This window comes from Panulirus ornatus, chromosome 10, assembly GCF_036320965.1.
Source record: "Panulirus ornatus isolate Po-2019 chromosome 10, ASM3632096v1, whole genome shotgun sequence".
Taxonomy (NCBI): domain Eukaryota; kingdom Metazoa; phylum Arthropoda; class Malacostraca; order Decapoda; family Palinuridae; genus Panulirus; species Panulirus ornatus.
This window is the reverse complement of record NC_092233.1, coordinates 800,837-817,598: the sequence shown is the minus strand read 5'-3', so window position 1 is coordinate 817,598 and position 16,762 is coordinate 800,837. Positions and strand designations below refer to the sequence as shown.

General features: G+C 41.4%; 1 protein-coding gene across 1 annotated transcript in view; it reads right to left on the bottom strand.

Annotated features, from left to right (window-relative positions):
- LOC139750716 (zinc finger protein-like 1 homolog) overlaps positions 1 to 14,606 on the bottom strand; it is a 118,645-nt gene extending 104,039 nt beyond the window's left edge. Inside the window, exons 1-2 of the mRNA XM_071665391.1 lie at positions 14,448 to 14,606; positions 4,916 to 5,027 (exon numbers count right to left, since the gene is read on the bottom strand). Coding sequence (XP_071521492.1) covers positions 4,916 to 5,027; positions 14,448 to 14,549 — 214 coding nt within the window. The 5' untranslated portion in view covers positions 14,550 to 14,606. The remainder of the gene's footprint in view (positions 1 to 4,915; positions 5,028 to 14,447) is intronic.
- Between the last annotated feature and the right edge of the window lie 2,156 nt (positions 14,607 to 16,762).

The window sequence follows — 16,762 nt, the reverse complement described above, 5'->3', positions numbered from 1 at the left end:
TGTGTGGATCAGGTGTTTGCTTTGAAGAATATATGTGAGAAATACTTAGAAAAGCAAATGGATTTGTATGTAGCATTTATGGATCTGGAGAAGGCATATGATAGAGTTGACAGAGATGCTCTGTGGAAGGTATTAAGAATATATGGTGTGCGAGGCAAGTTGTTAGAAGCAGTGAAAAGTTTTTATTGAGGATGTAAGGCATGTGTACGTGTAGGAAGAGAGGAAAGTGATTGGTTCTCAGTGAATGAAGGTTTGCGGCAGGGATGTGTGATGTCTCTATGGTTGTTTGATTTGTTTATCGATGGGGTTGTTAGGGAGGTGAATGCAAGAGTTTTGGAAAGAGGGGCAAGTATGCAGTCTGTTGGGGATGAGGGAGCTTGGGAAGTGAGTCAGTTGTTGTTCGCTGATGATACAGCGCTGGTGGCTGATTCATGTGAGAAACTGCAGAAGCTGGTGACTGAGTTTGGTAAAGTGTATGAAAGAAGAAAGTTGAGAGTAAATGTGAATAAGAGCAAGGTTATTAGGTACAGTAGGGTTGAGGGTCAAGTCAATTGGGAGGTAAGTTTGAATGGAGAAAAACTGGAGGAAGTAAAGTGTTTTAGATATCTGGGAGTGGATCTGGCAGCAGATGGAACCATGGAAGCGGAAGTGAGTAATAGGGTGGGGGAGGGGGCGAAAATTCTGGGAGCCTTGAAGAATGTTTGGAAGTCGAGGACGTTATCTCGGAAAGGAAAAATGGGTATGTTTGAAGGAATAGTGGTTCCAACAATGTTGCATGGTTGCGAGGTGTGGGCTATGGATAGAGTTGTGCGCAGGAGGGTGGATGTGCTGGAAATGAGATGTCTGAGGACAATATGTGGTGTGAGGTGGTTTGATCGAGTAAGTAATGTAAGGGTAAGAGAGATGTGTGGTAATAAAAAGAGTGTGGTTGAGAGAGCAGAAGAGGGTGTTTTGAAATGGTTTGGTCACATGGAGAGAATGAGTGAGGAAAGACTGACAAAGAGGATATATGTGTCAGAGGTGGAGGGAACGAGGAGAAGTGGGAGACCAAATTGGAGGTGGAAAGATGGAGTGAAAAAGATTTTGAGTGATCGGGGCCTGAACTTGCAGGAGGGTGAAAGGCGTGCAAGGAATAGAGTGAACTGGAACGATGTGGTATACTGGGGTCGACGTGCTGTCAATGGATTGAACCAGGGCATGTGAAGCGTCTGGGGTAAACCATGGAAAGTTGTGTGGGGCCTGGATGTGTGAAGGGAGCTGTGGTTTCAGTGCATTATTACATGACAGCTAGAGACTGAGTGTGAACGAATGGGGCCTTTGTTGTCTTTTCGTAGTGCTACCTCACACACATGGGGGGGAGGGGGTTGTTATTCCATGTGTGGCGAGGTGGCGATGGGAATAAATAAAGGCAGACAGTATGAATTGTGTACATGTGTATATATGTATATGTCTGTGTGTGTGTGTATATATATATATATATATATATATATATATATATATATATATATATATATATATATACATTGAGATGTATAGGTATGTACATTTGCGTGTGTGGACGTGTATGTATATACATGTGTATGTGGGTGGGTTGGGCCATTCTTTCATCTGTTTCCTTGCGCTACCTCGCTGGTGCGGGAGACAGCGACAAAGCAAAATAAAAAAATAATAATATATATATATATATATATATATATATATATATATATATATATATATATATATATGTAAGGCATGTGTACGTGTAGGAAGAGAGGAAAGTGATTGGTTCTCAGTGAATGTAGGTTTGCGGCAGGGGTGTGTGATGTCTCCATGGTTGTTTAATTTGTTTATGGATGGGGTTGTAAGGGAGGTAAATGCAAGAGTCCTGGAAAGAGGGGCAAGTATGAAGTCTGTTGGGGATGAGAGAGCTTGGGAAGTGAGTCAGTTGTTGTTCGCTGATGATACAGCGCTGGTGGCTGATTCATGTGAGAAACTGCAGAAGCTGGTGACTGAGTTTGGTAAAGTGTGTGGAAGAAGAAAGTTGAGAGTAAATGTGAATAAGAGCAAGGTTATTAGGTACAGTAGGGGTGAGGGTCAAGTCAATTGGGAGGTGAGTTTGAATGGAGAAAAACTGGAGGAAGTGAAGTGTTTTAGATATCTGGGAGTGGATCTGTCAGCGGATGGAACCATGGAAGCGGAAGTGGATCATAGGGTGGGGGAAGGGGGCGAAAATTTTGGGAGCCTTGAAAAATGTGTGGAAGTCGAGAACATTATCTCGGAAAGCAAAAATGGGTATGTTTGAGGGAATAGTGGTTCCAACAATGTTGTATGGTTGCGAGGCGTGGGCTATGGATAGAGATGTGCGCAGGAGGATGGATGTGCTGGAAATGAGATGTTTGAGGACAATGTGTGGTGTGAGGTGGTTTGATCGAGTAAGTAACGCAAGGGTAAGAGAGATGTGTGGAAATAAAAAGAGCGTGGTTGAGAGAGCAGAAGAGGGTGTTTTGAAATGGTTTGGGCACATGGAGAGAATGAGTGAGGAGAGATTGACCAAGAGGATATATGTGTCGGAGGTGGAGGGAACGAGGAGAAGAGGGAGACCAAATTGGAGGTGGAAAGATGGAGTGAAAAAGATTTTGTGTGATCGGGGCCTGAACATGCAGGAGGGTGAAAGGAGGGCAAGAAATAGAGTGAATTGGAGTCATGTGGTATACAGGGGTTGACGTGCTGTCAGTGGATTGAAGCAAGGCATGTGAAGCGTCTGGGGTAAACCATGGAAAGCTGTGTAGGTATGTATATTTGCGTGTGTGGACGTGTATATGTACATGTGTATGGGGGGGGGGGGGGTTGGGCCATTTCTTTCGTCTGTTTCCTTGCGCTACCTCGCAAACGCGGGAGACAGCGACAAAGTATAAAAAAAAAAAAAAAAAAAAAAAATATATATATATATGGATGGAGTGATAAGGGTTGGCAAGCCTGTTTGCAGATGATACTGTGTTGTATGCTGAGAATGAAGAGGTATTGCAGAATGTTTTGTGCTTTATGATGTGTGTAAGCATAGGTGATTGAGGGTAAAAGCAAGTAAAAGTAAAGTAATGGTGTTTGAAAGGAAACAGAGTGAAAGTACACATTTTGTAACACCACATAAAGTAAAAGAAGAATGTATACTAAACTGTGGTTTGGATAAAGGGATAAAGAGACTGGAAGAGGTGAGAGAATTTTTAAGTATTTAGAAGCTTTCTTGGGTATGTTTGGTGATATGGAAAGAGAGATAAGAGAGAGAGAGCAGTACAAGGCATGTCATTGGGTCCCTTAATAGAATAATGAAGAGTAGAGGTGTAAGTATGGAAGTGTAGAGAGGATTATGGGAGAGCAAAGACCTCCCACCCCAAAACATGGACATGGAATGAGTCACAGAGGTCAAGGCTCCAGGCTGTAGAAATAAGCTATCTGAGAAGAGCATGTGGTGTGACTAGATGGAATGAAAAAAAAATGAAAGGGTATGTGAGAGATATGGTATAGCAAGGAATGCAAAGGGAATGAATTGTGGAGTGGTAGCATAGGTGAAATGTTATACTTTAAAGGTGGTTAGGGCATGTGGAAAGAATGCAAGACTGGGAGTGAACAAGGAGAGTGTATAATAGTACAATTAAAGGGGTTGATGTGAGAGGAAGACCACCTGTGACATGATCAAATAGGGTGGATGAACACTGGAGGGAGAGCAATGGTGGAAGAATAAGTGAAATGGTGCATGCGAGGCAGGCATGTAAGGACAGGGATAAGTGGAAAATTTTGCCATGGCCATCCATTGATGGGAGTTCCTCGAGGGAACAGGTGTCACAGATAAAGATAGACAGATAGATAGATAGATAGATAGGAAGACAGACAGATAAAATGGTCTCTCAGCAAACACAGACATAGTTTTACAATGATCTGAAATAATTTAAAGTTGCAATACCAAAAGAAGGAACAGAGAATTGGGCCAGGTGAGGGTATTCCCTCAAAGGCCCAGTCCTCTGTTCTTAACGCTACCTCGCTAATGCGGGAAATGGCGAATAGTTTGAAAGAAAAAAAAGACACCTTAAAAGATAATCTAAGTAGAAGTTTCAATTGAAACAAGACCTAACTTGGTCACTACCTGATAATCTGAGATAAGTGCAGGCTTTTTCAACACATGAACAAACTTGGGGCCCATGTTCTCAAATTACTGTGGTGTATCTTTATAGTGATATGACCTGTATTTTGTATTAAATCATGATAGATAAGAGTAAAATTAGGATTCATGGGCTTACAATACAGGAAACAACTTAATGATGCTGAGGAGTTGAAAACAACTAAGCATCAAGAGCAAGAGGAGAGTAGATTGTGCTTCATGCATACCCCATTTCTAGCCAGTAGGTGATTCAGGTGACTTCAGTTGATCTTGAAGTTAATTCTCTCTGATTCACAGTTGTCTCTGCTACTCCCTCAACTGTTCTAACTGCCATGGGGAGGTGTCATGTACACATTAAATTAGACTGAGGTAAGTTTACAGTTCACATACTAATTTGTGAATTCCTTGTGCCTCTGGGAAAAAATCTGGCAGGTATTGGAATTTGGCTTCTTATCAACAACCCTTTCCCCATATTAGTAATTTAAATGGGGGTTCACTATACTATTTTCATGTCCAAAAAACACCAAATAAAGTGTATCTAGTATTCTGGCATGAAGTTTTCTCAATCATTACAGATAACTAGAACTCTCTTGCAATATAATGGAATTTTTCACAGCTGAAGGACTCTGATCCCTAACATCATTAGAAACAAATAACAAATCCTTCATGATGATCCACAGATTAGCTCTGGTGTGGCCCTAAATGAAACCTTTGAGGATTCACATCTATTCATAAATATAATCAATAAGGACAAAATAAACTAATAAAAGTATTTGTTACCATAACAAACAAGACGAATGCATTCCCTTGTGGCCAACTGGTCATCACATATCCGGCAAACAGGATTGTAGTCACTGCCATCTAACCACTGACGGTAGGACTGGACAACACACTGAAAAATGTCAGTAACTTAGTGGCTATAAATCAAATATGTCTATCCATCAAAATATCTATTATGAAGGATAGTCCAACGAAACTTTCTCTAACATGTAATAATAATTCTATCGCTACAAGATAATTTCAATTGAAAAAGTTAATTATCTGCTATCTAAAAACAAGCTTTCTTTCAACAGCCTAGAACAAATATTGATAAAATAACAGAATTCTATGGGACCTTGTTTTATTTCAGCACATGAGTCTCAGCGGCAGTTTCAACATGTGAAACTTTGGAAAAGGGTAAGTGTGTACAGGAAATGCATAGTTGCTGGAGAAAAAATAACTGAAATGTTAAGGGACTGCAGTAATTAGAAATATAAGTTTTGAAAACTGAAAACCTTTTTCTCCTAAGCGCTTGAGATATGATCACAGATATCTTTAGGAAAATCAAGGTTAGGAATTTCCAACCCTCGGTATATCTGGTTAGGAAGTGCTGGCCTTTCTAATCCTTATGGTAGTGGTAGCTCATTTGTTCTGAGCCAAACTTCACTCATGGGGATGATATCATCAACCCACACACTCCCAACCACTAGCAGGTTAGAATTTACAGACAGCAGGCATCAACCCAAAAGACATCATAACTGGTGTGGAGAAAGGTTATTAAAGAAAATATAGGGTACGACAAAGGTAGGGTGAGGAAACAAGGAAAGAATGCACATCGCCTCAGACAATTTTTTTTCTTAATTTCAAAACCTACATTTCCCTCCTTTGTAATCTGTCCCATGAGCAAGAGAGCATGCGGGAGGGGTGTTTGGAAAAAACTTCTATAGGAATAGGCTACACAAAAAAGTAAGAGTAAATTCCTTCAACAGTGATACAGAAGCACACCAGAATCTGTCTTCCTAAAGGAGGAATTCCCAAAGCCACACAAGGAAGATCTAAATTGTCTAAACTAAGGTACTGTCTAATGAAGGTGGTACATGTGTGCCAGACTCCTTTACTTGATTTCCTACAACAAAAGGTTTCCAGTGAAGGTTAAGGTCGAGGCCACCTTCTTCATATAATGTATTTTAATGTGAAACCCAGGCTGATAAAAGTTAGTTTTTTAATTACAAACAAATGGTCCCCTCTTGAAGAAGCCTACAGAGTGGATAACAATACGATAATTTCTTAATCTAAAGGTTTCATTCTTACCCAAAAATCTATGATGCTTCTTGCATCCAGACACAGTATGAAATTCAATAATGTTCTTCCTTCAGCCCAAGGCAATAAGGAAAAGTTTTCATTAGCTGCTGATTAGAAGATTTGACATTTGTTGTCAGGGTGGTGACGAACAACATAGCCAATGAGAAATCTAAAGAAATCTTAGCAAAGTATAAGGATCTCACCTACCAACTTAAAAATAGCCACAGAAAGTTAGTTTAATTATGACTGCTGCCCAGACATGATGCAAATCCCTGTATCATACTTAGAAGAATGATGGGGAAAAGCACTAGAATTGAGGCTCTTCGTATGGAGGAGGAAAACATTTTTGAATAGATTTATGGGACAGGATAGAAGCTTCTTTGCCAAATGACAGACTCCATATACATGGAATAGGGAAAAAAACCCTTGGCAGTATGTTAGATGAGAATATCTGGCTCTCTTTTTAATAAAGATAAACTAGTTAGGTATTCAAAACATAGGAAAACCAAAAGTGGGACTCTGGGTGACAGGGTCATAGCAGGATAAGAAACACTGTAGAGTACAACAATTAGTGGTCACTTCTTATGTAGTAGAGGTCACCTGACAAGTAACAGAAGGGGAAAGGCCAATGGGGGTACATAGTGGGATGGGTCAACTAGTGCCATTTGAGAATGAGGTGGTTGGGAAAAAGGCAGTAAAGGTCAAATCAAAGGTAGAGGCAAGTAACAAAGCAGTGAGGGAACATAACAGGATAGATCAGCTAACGCATGGTGGTAATGAGGAATGTTAGAGCAAAAGGCTGAATAGGGCAGCATAATAGGTGAACACCCTCACCTGATGTCCACCTATGCCATAATAATAACAGGATCCAACCCTTTCAGGGTTGTTACTCATACTTTTACAGGCTTTTACAGGGGGCAGATCCAGGGAGTAAACTGCACTTACTTTCCTCAAGTAACATTAATTCTTTAAGTTTCTAAAACTCACATACTTGTTTGGAGCACAGCCACAGCATTAATAAACTGCCCTTTTCACAAAAATATTCGGCATAAGTCTGGTCAGGATTCTTACACTCATTCCTAAACTTGAGTCTGTAAGTTTCTGGATTAACTCATAAGCTTTCAGCACAACATCCTTCACTATGTCATAATCAGTACACTGGTCACTGGACAATGCTGCATACGTGATCTGAGCCTTACCACAAAAAACAGTTTGTAACAAAACTGACCACGATACCTCGGGCCAAGAGAGATGATTGGCCACATTTTCAAACATATGAAAAATTAAGTAACATCATTTTAAGAGAACTTAGGTTACAAATCTTACATGTTTCGTAAAATCAAACTCTGGCATTGGCTTGATACGACCTGGCATATTCTCTCTTGTTCCAAAGTTAGTCTTATCTGTTCAGTCTGTTCCTTCTGTACCCAAAGCCTTGCTTATTCACTTTGTGCATTAAATCTAGCAAATTCTAGTTGGAACTGCAGGTATTTGGGATTAACATTAAAATCACTAGGGAGCTGGACAGGAGCTAAAACTTCTGCCAACCTTAATGGGGAAACAATATCGTCAACACCCTTTTCAACATCAGGTTCAGTTCCCTCTTCTGCAACCTCAGGCACAGTACCTCCTAGCTCATCACAAACTAATTCAATTATTACCAAAGCCTCCAACTCTATGAGCATTTGGGTCACACACCAATCCTAATAGAAATGTTCCATGTTAGCATCACTGGTCAACAACATGATTAACTAATGAGGAAGAGACTGTATAGTAAGGAAATCCTGGCTCAAGGTCGCCAGTTTTTTGTTACATAACACAGGTAACACTGCTTTAAAGTTAAGGGATGAAATTAAATACGGAATAAGACTACTTATATTAAAAGAAACAAATAATTCAAAAAGAGATACATTACACAGTACAAAAAGTTACATCAACAATCCAGGTAAGATTTCAAACCAAGAGATCTCTTCCTCTACAAAAACGTAGTACACAAAATAATAATCCTAGTTCACTTTCACAAGAGTGAAATATATATAACACAAATTACAATGCAATAATAGAATAATAATAGAATTACATTTTCTTGTCATTTCTTTTTTCCTAGACAACCCAGTCGTGGGCTAATCAGGCCTGCAGGTGTCTTTCTCATGTAAACTCATGTATATGTGACCATGGTGTCACAGCTCATAAAATGTTCCATAAAATGCGAGATGGGAGTAACAAGAAAAGTTGGGAGATGGATAAATAACCTTTTAACAAACAGAACACAATACATAGTTGCAGACCATGTCAACTCCAGTGCCTCCACAGTAAAAAGCACAGTCCCCTAAGACTACTTGAACCCCTCCTGTCCTTCATTCATAAAGTTGACACTGATACATGCACAAACCACAGCTCCATCTCATCCTTTGCATGTAATAAAAGAATAAGTATGAAAATCACACCAACAGAGGACAATGAAAGGTTACAAAGGGACAAGACTATTGTCTACAACTGGGCCACCAAGATCAACATGCTTTTCAGTGGGGTAAAGTTTGAACTCCTCCAGTACTGGGTAAATGAAGATATCAGAAACAATAAAGAATACTAGATGGACACAGACGCTATCATAAACAATTTGAGCAGTATGAAAGACCTCGGAGCTATAATGTCTACTGACCTCACCTTCGTCAAAAACACAAGAAAACAATGGATGCCTCCTTCAAAAGGATGGTGGAATGGATTCAGCAGACTTTCAGGACTTGAGAAGAAAAATCAAGATGATATCATTCTAGGGACTAATACTTTCATGGATGTAATATTGTTATGTTCTAACATCATCTTACAAGAGGCAAAGCAGGAGAAGTAGTAAGTGTCCAGAAATCTTTTACAACCCATATTAATGAGGTAAAGGAACTAGATTACTGAGAATGGCTGAGATCTCTGAAGCTATGCTCCCTGGAGCACAGATGGGAGAGGTATAATATAAATTATACGCATAAAATCCAAAAAATGGATCCCAACCTAGAAATAACATCCTACTGGTATTATGGGCATGGAAGACTTTGTAAAATATTACTTCTAAAAACCAAAGGAGCAACATGCACAAAAACATAGAACTTAAACATCCAGGGCCCAAGGCTCTTTAACACTTTGCCTGTAATCGACAGGAACTCCGTAGGATGCACGTTAGAGAAGTCTGTAAGTTCCCTGCACAAGTACTTACAAAGTGTGCCAGACCAACTAGGGTGTGGAGGTTATGTGCGCCTGCTGGCTGTGGCTTCCGACAGCTTGGTCAACCAAAGACCCAACCCTACAGCCTAGGCCCAGCTTGGGCTGTGGGGGTTAGAAGGCCCCTAGAGACTTCACCAGATTTTTAACAGGTAATTTTTCATGTTTATGTATATATGATTATTGAAGTTGAATAACTTAGAATCATTAGATAAGCTGTCAGTCATAGTTAATTCATCTCTCAATTTTTTTTTTTTTTTTTTAATACTTTGTCGCTGTCTCCCGCGTTTGCGAGGTAGTGCAAGGAAACAGACGAAAGAAATGGCCCAACCCCCCCCCATACACATGTATATACATACGTCCACACACGCAAATATACATACCTACACAGCTTTCCATGGTTTACCCCAGACGCTTCACATGCCTTGATTCAATCCACTGACAGCACGTCAACCCCGGTATACCACATCACTCCAATTCACTCTATTCCTTGCCCTCCTTTCACCCTCCTGCATGTTCAGGCCCCGATCACACAAAATCTTTTTCACTCCATCTTTCCACCTCCAATTTGGTCTCCCTCTTCTCCTTGCTCCCTCCACCTCCGACACATATATCCTCTTGGTCAATCTTTCCTCACTCATCCTCTCCATGTGCCCAAACCACTTCAAAACACCCTCTTCTGCTCTCTCAACCACGCTCTTTTTATTTCCACACATCTCTCTTACCCTTACGTTACTCACTCGATCAAACCACCTCACACCACACATTGTCCTCAAACATCTCATTTCCAGCACATCCATCCTCCTGCGCACAACTCTATCCATAGCCCACGCCTCGCAACCATACAACATTGTTGGAACCACTATTCCTTCAAACATACCCATTTTTGCTTTCCGAGATAATGTTCTCGACTTCCACACATTCTTCAAGGCCCCCAGAATTTTCGCCCCCTCCCCCACCCTATGATCCACTTCCGCTTCCATGGTTCCATCCGCTGCCAGATCCACTCCCAGATATCTAAAACACTTCACTTCCTCCAGTTTTTCTCCATTCAAACTCACCTCCCAATTGACTTGACCCTCAACCCTAATGTACCTAATAACCTTGCTCTTATTCACATTTACTCTTAACTTTCTTCTTCCACACACTTTACCAAACTCAGTCACCAGCTTCTGCAGTTTCTCACATGAATCAGCCACCAGCGCTGTATCATCAGCGAACAACAACTGACTCACTTTCCAAGCTCTCTCATCCCCAACAGACTTCATACTTGCCCCTCTTTCCAAAACTCTTGCATTTACCTCCCTAACAACCCCATCCATAAACAAATTAAACAACCATGGAGACATCACACACCCCTGCCGCAAACCTACATTCACTGAGAACCAATCACTTTCCTCTCTTCCTACACGTACACATGCCTTACATCCTTGATAAAAACTTTTCACTGCTTCTAACAACTTTCCTCCCACACCATATATTCTTAATACCTTCCACAGAGCATCTCTATCAACTCTATCATATGCCTTCTCCAGATCCATAAATGCTACATACAAATCCATTTGCTTTTCTAAGTATTTCTCACATACATTCTTCAAAGCAAACACCTGATCCACACATCCTCTACCACTTCTGAAACCACACTGCTCTTCCCCAATCTGATGCTCTGTACATGCCTTCACCCTCTCAATCAATACCCTCCCATATAATTTACCAGGAATACTCAACAAACTTATACCTCTGTAATTGGAGCATTCACTCAATTATATGAATAATTAAGGCAGGATAAGATGTACATGGGTACTGACTGAAAATGGCAAAGATAATAAAAATCTGAAATGTACAGCATATGCTACATAGTCATGATCATACTATGTATGCATAATCAGAAGCAATGGATATGTGAAATACGAGTATCTACATATAAGACAACAGAAACTGGAAAAGGGAACAAAGTGTCAGTCTGCAAGGGTGGGAGTGTCATTCATTAAGGGCCGAAGTGTTAGTCAGTAGGTGCCAAAGTGTCGGTCAGTAGGGGCCCTAGTGTCAGTTGGTATAGGTTGCAGTGTCAATCGTTAAGGCCTGAAGTGTCAGTCGGTAAGGGCTATAGTGTCAGTCAGTAAGGGCCATAGTGTCAGTTGGTAAGGGCTGAAGTGTCAGTCAGTTGGGGCCATATTGTCAGTCAGTAGTGGTTGCAGTGTCAGTCAGTAGGGGCTGTAGTGTCAGTCGTTAAAGGCAGAAGTGTCAGTCAGTACAGGCCATTATCAGTCAGTAAGGGCTGAAGTGTCAGTCAGTGCAGGCCATTTATCAGTCAGTAAGGGCTGAAGTGTCAGTCAGTAAGGGCTGAAATGTCAGTTAGTAGAAGCCAGGGTGTCAGTTGGTAAGGGTGTAGTGTCAGTCAGTAGGGGCAGTATTGTCAGTCAGTTGGGGCTACAGTGTGTCAGTCAGTAGAAGGCATACTGTCAGTCAGCTGAGGCCATCGTGTCAGTCAGTAGGGACCATAGTGTTAGTCAGCAGGGGCCATGGTGTTAGTAGATATAGGCGGGTTGTAGTGTCAGTCAGTAGGGGTCGTACCGTCAATAGGGACCATAGTGTTAGTCAGCAGGGGCCATGGTGTTAGTGGGTAGAGGCAGGTTGTAATGTTAGTCAGTAGGGGTCGTACCGTCAGTCAATTATGGCTGTAGTGCCCATCAGTAGGGGCCATAGTATCAGTCAGTAAGGGCCATATTGTCAGTCAGTAGAGGCGGTAGTGTCAGTCAGCCTGATAATGAGCACTCATTGTAGTATTGAAATATTGGTCTACACTACATTCTGAAATTTCATTTTAAATGCTCTTACCTGGAAGTAGGATACCTGTTTTGTAGGGTCTGTATTGTCAGTCAGTTGGGGCCATAGTGTCAGTCAGTAGAGGCTGTAGTGTCAGACAGTAGCAGCCGTATTGTCAGTCAGTAAAGGTTGTAAAGTCAGTTGGGAGGGGCTGTAATGTCAGTCAGTACGGGCCACAGTGTCAGTCAGTAGGGGCTGTAGTGTCAATCAAAAGGGGCCATACTGTCAGCCAGAAGAGGCCGTACTGTCAGTCAGTCGGGGCTGTAGTGTCAGTCAGTATGGGCCATATTGTCAGTCAGTACAGGATGTAGTGTCAGTCAATAGGGTCCATAGTGTCAGTCAATAGGGTCCATAGTGTCAGTCAGCAGAGGCCATATTGTCAGTAAGTGTCAGTCAGTAGGGGCCGTAGTGTCAGACAGTAGAGGCAGTAGTGTCTGTCAGTAGGGGCTGTAGTGTCAGTCAGGAGGGGCTGTAGTGTCAGTCAGTAGGGGCCATATTGTCAGTCCGTAGAGGTGGTAGTGTCAGTCAGTGGGGGCCATAGTGTCAGTCAGTAGAGGCTGTATAGTCAGTCAGTAGGGGCTGTAGTGTCAGTCAGTATGGTCTGTATTGTCAGTCAGTAGAGGCCATAGCATCAGTCAGTAGGGGATATATTGTCAGTCAGTAAAGGCCATACAGTTAGTTAATAGGGTACGGGCCGTAGCGTCAGTCAGTAAAGGCCATAGTGTTGTCAGTCAGTAGGGATGTGGTGTCAGTCAGTAGGGGCCATAGTGTCAGTCAGTAGGGGCCGTAGCATCAGTCAGTAGGGCCATAGTGTTAGTCAGTAGGGGCAGTAGTGTCAGTCAGTAGAGGCCATAGTCAGACAGTAGTAGCCGTATTGTCAGTTAGTAGAGGCCATAAAGTCAGTTGGTAGGGGCCGTAGTGTCAGTCAGTAGGGGCCGTAGTGTCAGTCAGTAGAGGCCGTAGTGTCAGACAGTAGCAGCCGTATTGTCAGTCAGTAGAGGCCGTTAAGTCAGTTCGTAGGAGCCGTACTGTCAGTCAGAAGAGGCTGTAGTGTCAGTTGGTAGGGGCCGTAGTATCAATCGCTAGGGGCTGTATTGTCAGATAGAAGAGGCGTAGTGACAGTTGGTAGGGGCCATACTGTCAGTCAGTAAAGGCTGTAGTGTCAGTCAGTATGGGCCGTATTGTCAGTCAGTAGATGACGTAGTGTCAGTCAGTAGAGGCCGTAGTGTCAGTCAATAGGGTCCATAAAGTCAGTCGAGGTCATATCACAGTCAGTAGAGGCTGTAGTGTCAGTCAGTAGAGGTAGTAGTGTCAGTCAGTAGGGCTGTAGTGTCAGTCAGTAGGGCCGTAGTGTCAGTCAGTAGAGGGCGTAGTGTCGTCAGTTGGTAGGAGCCGTTAGTGTCAGTCAGTAGAGGGTGTGGTGTCGTCAGTTGGTAGGAGCCGTTAGTGTCAGTCAGTAGAGGGCGTAGTGTCAGTCAGTATGGGCCGTAGTGTGTCAAAAGGGCCGTATTGTCAGTCGGTAAAGCCGTAGTGTCAGTCAGTAATGGGCGTAGTGTCGTCAGTCGGTAGGGGCCGTAGTGTCAATCAGTGGAGGGCTAGTGTCGTTAGTCAGTAGGGGCTGTAGTGTCAGTCAGTAGGGCCGTAATGTCGTCAGTAGAGAACGTAGTGTCGTCAGTCGTAGGGGCCGTAGTGTCAGTCAGTAGAGGGCGTAGTGTGGTCAGTCAGTAGGGGCCGTAAAGTCAGTCAGTAGGGACAATAAAGTTAGTCAGTAGAGGGCGTAGTGTGGTCAGTCAGTAGGCAGCGTAGTATTCGTTGGCAGGGGGATCTAGCAGTGTTTTCCTCCTATTTTTGATCATGACATCTTTCTCCATTCATTTTCAGAGTAACAATCAACATAAGACGTAAAGTATATTCTTCTTGGCTACCAGTCATCTTTAGTTCTCAGAATTTTCATTGCTATGATGATTGTAAACTGGAACTTACTTTTCTCAGTAAAGATTATAGCAGGGGAAAAGTAGAGCTTTAACTAGCAATGTTAAACATACATACAGAAAATCAATTGTGTAATAAGTACAAAACTGTAAGAAAAAAAAAGTAAGAAATCTGGAGTAACATAAACTACAGCATATCTTAAAAGGCTGGCAGATTTTACCCGAAAATAATAAATCTATAACAATATCTAAGTGGCTAATCATTCTACAATAATACTTACTGTTGTGTGTTCTTGAACCATACAATGTTCACAGACATCGACCCTATGTTCAAAACAGAACTGATTAGATACTATTTTCTTGGAACATTTACAGAGACCCATTTTGTGTATGAGGTTGTTGTTGTTATGGTGCCACCGTGTCCAACGTCGCTTACATAACCAACATAACCTCTACAACCTAACCTAACCAGCCACTATTTCTCCTGCTTCTTCTCTCTCTCTCTCTCTCTCTCTCTTTAAGGATTTGTACAACTTGAATGTTCCCACTTTTAATAAAAGGAGTAATCTCTTTTCGATAAACAGCATGAGTAACCTTTTTTCGATAAACAGCATAAGGTAAACATCTCGAAGAATTACTAAAAAAAAGTTTCGAACATTAAAAACATTTGCAACAATTTTTCCCATTATCGATTATATAACTTTTCTTTTAAAAAATCTTCAGCTTCACAGTATTTAGATAAGAACAGATAATAATTCCATCAAATTGACTTTCTGCGCCAAGAGTCCTCTCTAATCTTATAATTCCGGTAAAGAAGTCTTATCCCAGTGTAGATACAACGCATGATATATAGCTTACTATGTTTATTATGAACAATTACATTTTTATATATTCTGGGTCATTACCATTAATGATGTTATGGCCATATTCTCACTACTCCTCTGTATTCTAATGAGGTTGACTTGCTTGCTGCATCAAATAAATGATAGACTAAAAAGACTTACTTGTTTCAACCAATAAATGATAGACAGATAAATTAAACACCAAACGTACTATATTACCCACTACATATTTGCAACAGCAAAAACAGAACATTTGAAATTAATATTGATAATAAGGGGAAACATATATCCGATAGTCTCATAATTTCTTATGTAGAGATCATACTTATGACTGACCTATCATTATGATGTAAAATGAACATAATAGATTGTAATAAACTGGTTAAACAAATTATGCAAACGCGGCGAAAACTAAAAACCATTCGGACTGTATGAGCATTTGCACCTAATGTCCCCTTAGCTCAGTTCATGTTTGAAGGAAATCTGGGTTTTGCGCGTGTTCATCTTAAAGTTATATTATCAGAGGTAATAATCAGGTTATGCATCATATTCTTTTTACCTTAACCAATCAACTAACCATTACTATACCACAGCCGCTAGTGACGGGCTGGAGAACACGGCCAAGAAACATACGGGCTGACAGTCACAATTTTATATTTAGCTTGAATGAGAGGAAATGTAATTATCTGACGCACGAAAACTAATAAACTGTAGCTAGACTTTACATGTGTGGAAATAAAAAGAGAGTGATTGAGAGAGCAGAAGAGGGTATGTTGAAATGGTTTGGTCACATGGAGAGAATGAGTGAGGAAAGATTGACAAAGGATAAATGTGTCAGAGGTGGAGGGAACAAGGAGAAGTGGAAGACCAAATTGGAGGTGGAAGGATGGAGTGAAAAAGATTTTGAGTGATCGGGGCCTGAACATGCAGAAGGATGAGAGGCGTACAAGAAATAGAGTGAATTGGAACGATGTGGTATACCGGGGTCGACGTCCTGTCAATGGATTGATCCAAGGCATGTGAAGCGTCTGGGGTAAACCATGGAAAGTTTTGTGGGGCCTGGATGTGGAAAGGGAGCTGTGGTTTCGGTGCATTATTACATGACAGCTAGAGTCTGAGTGTGAACGAATGTGGCCTTTGTTGCCTTTTCCTAGCGCTACCTCGCTGGACGGAGGGGATGATGCTATTTCATATGTGGCGGGGTGGCGACAATAATAGATGAAGACATCAAGTATGAATATGTACATGTGTATATATGTACATGTCTGTATATGTATATGTATGTATATGTTGAAAGGCATATGTATGTATACGTGCATGCATGGACGTGTATGTATATACATTTGCATGTGGGTGGCTGGGCCATTCTTCATCTGTTTCCTTGCGCTACCTCGCTGACGCGGAAAATAGCGTTCAGTATAACACACACACACACACACACACACACACACACATATATATATATATATATATATATATATATATATATATATATATATATATATATTTTTTTTTTTTTTTTTTTTTTTTTGCTTTGTCGCTGTCTCCCGCGTTTGCGAGGTAGCGCAAGGAAACAGACGAAAGAAATGGCCCAACCCACCCCCATACACATGTATATACACACGTCCACACACGCAAATATACATACCTATACAACTTTCCATGGTTTACCCCAGACGCTTCACATGCCTTGATTCAATCCACTGACAGCACGTCAACCCCGGTATACCACATCGCTCCAATTCACTCTATTC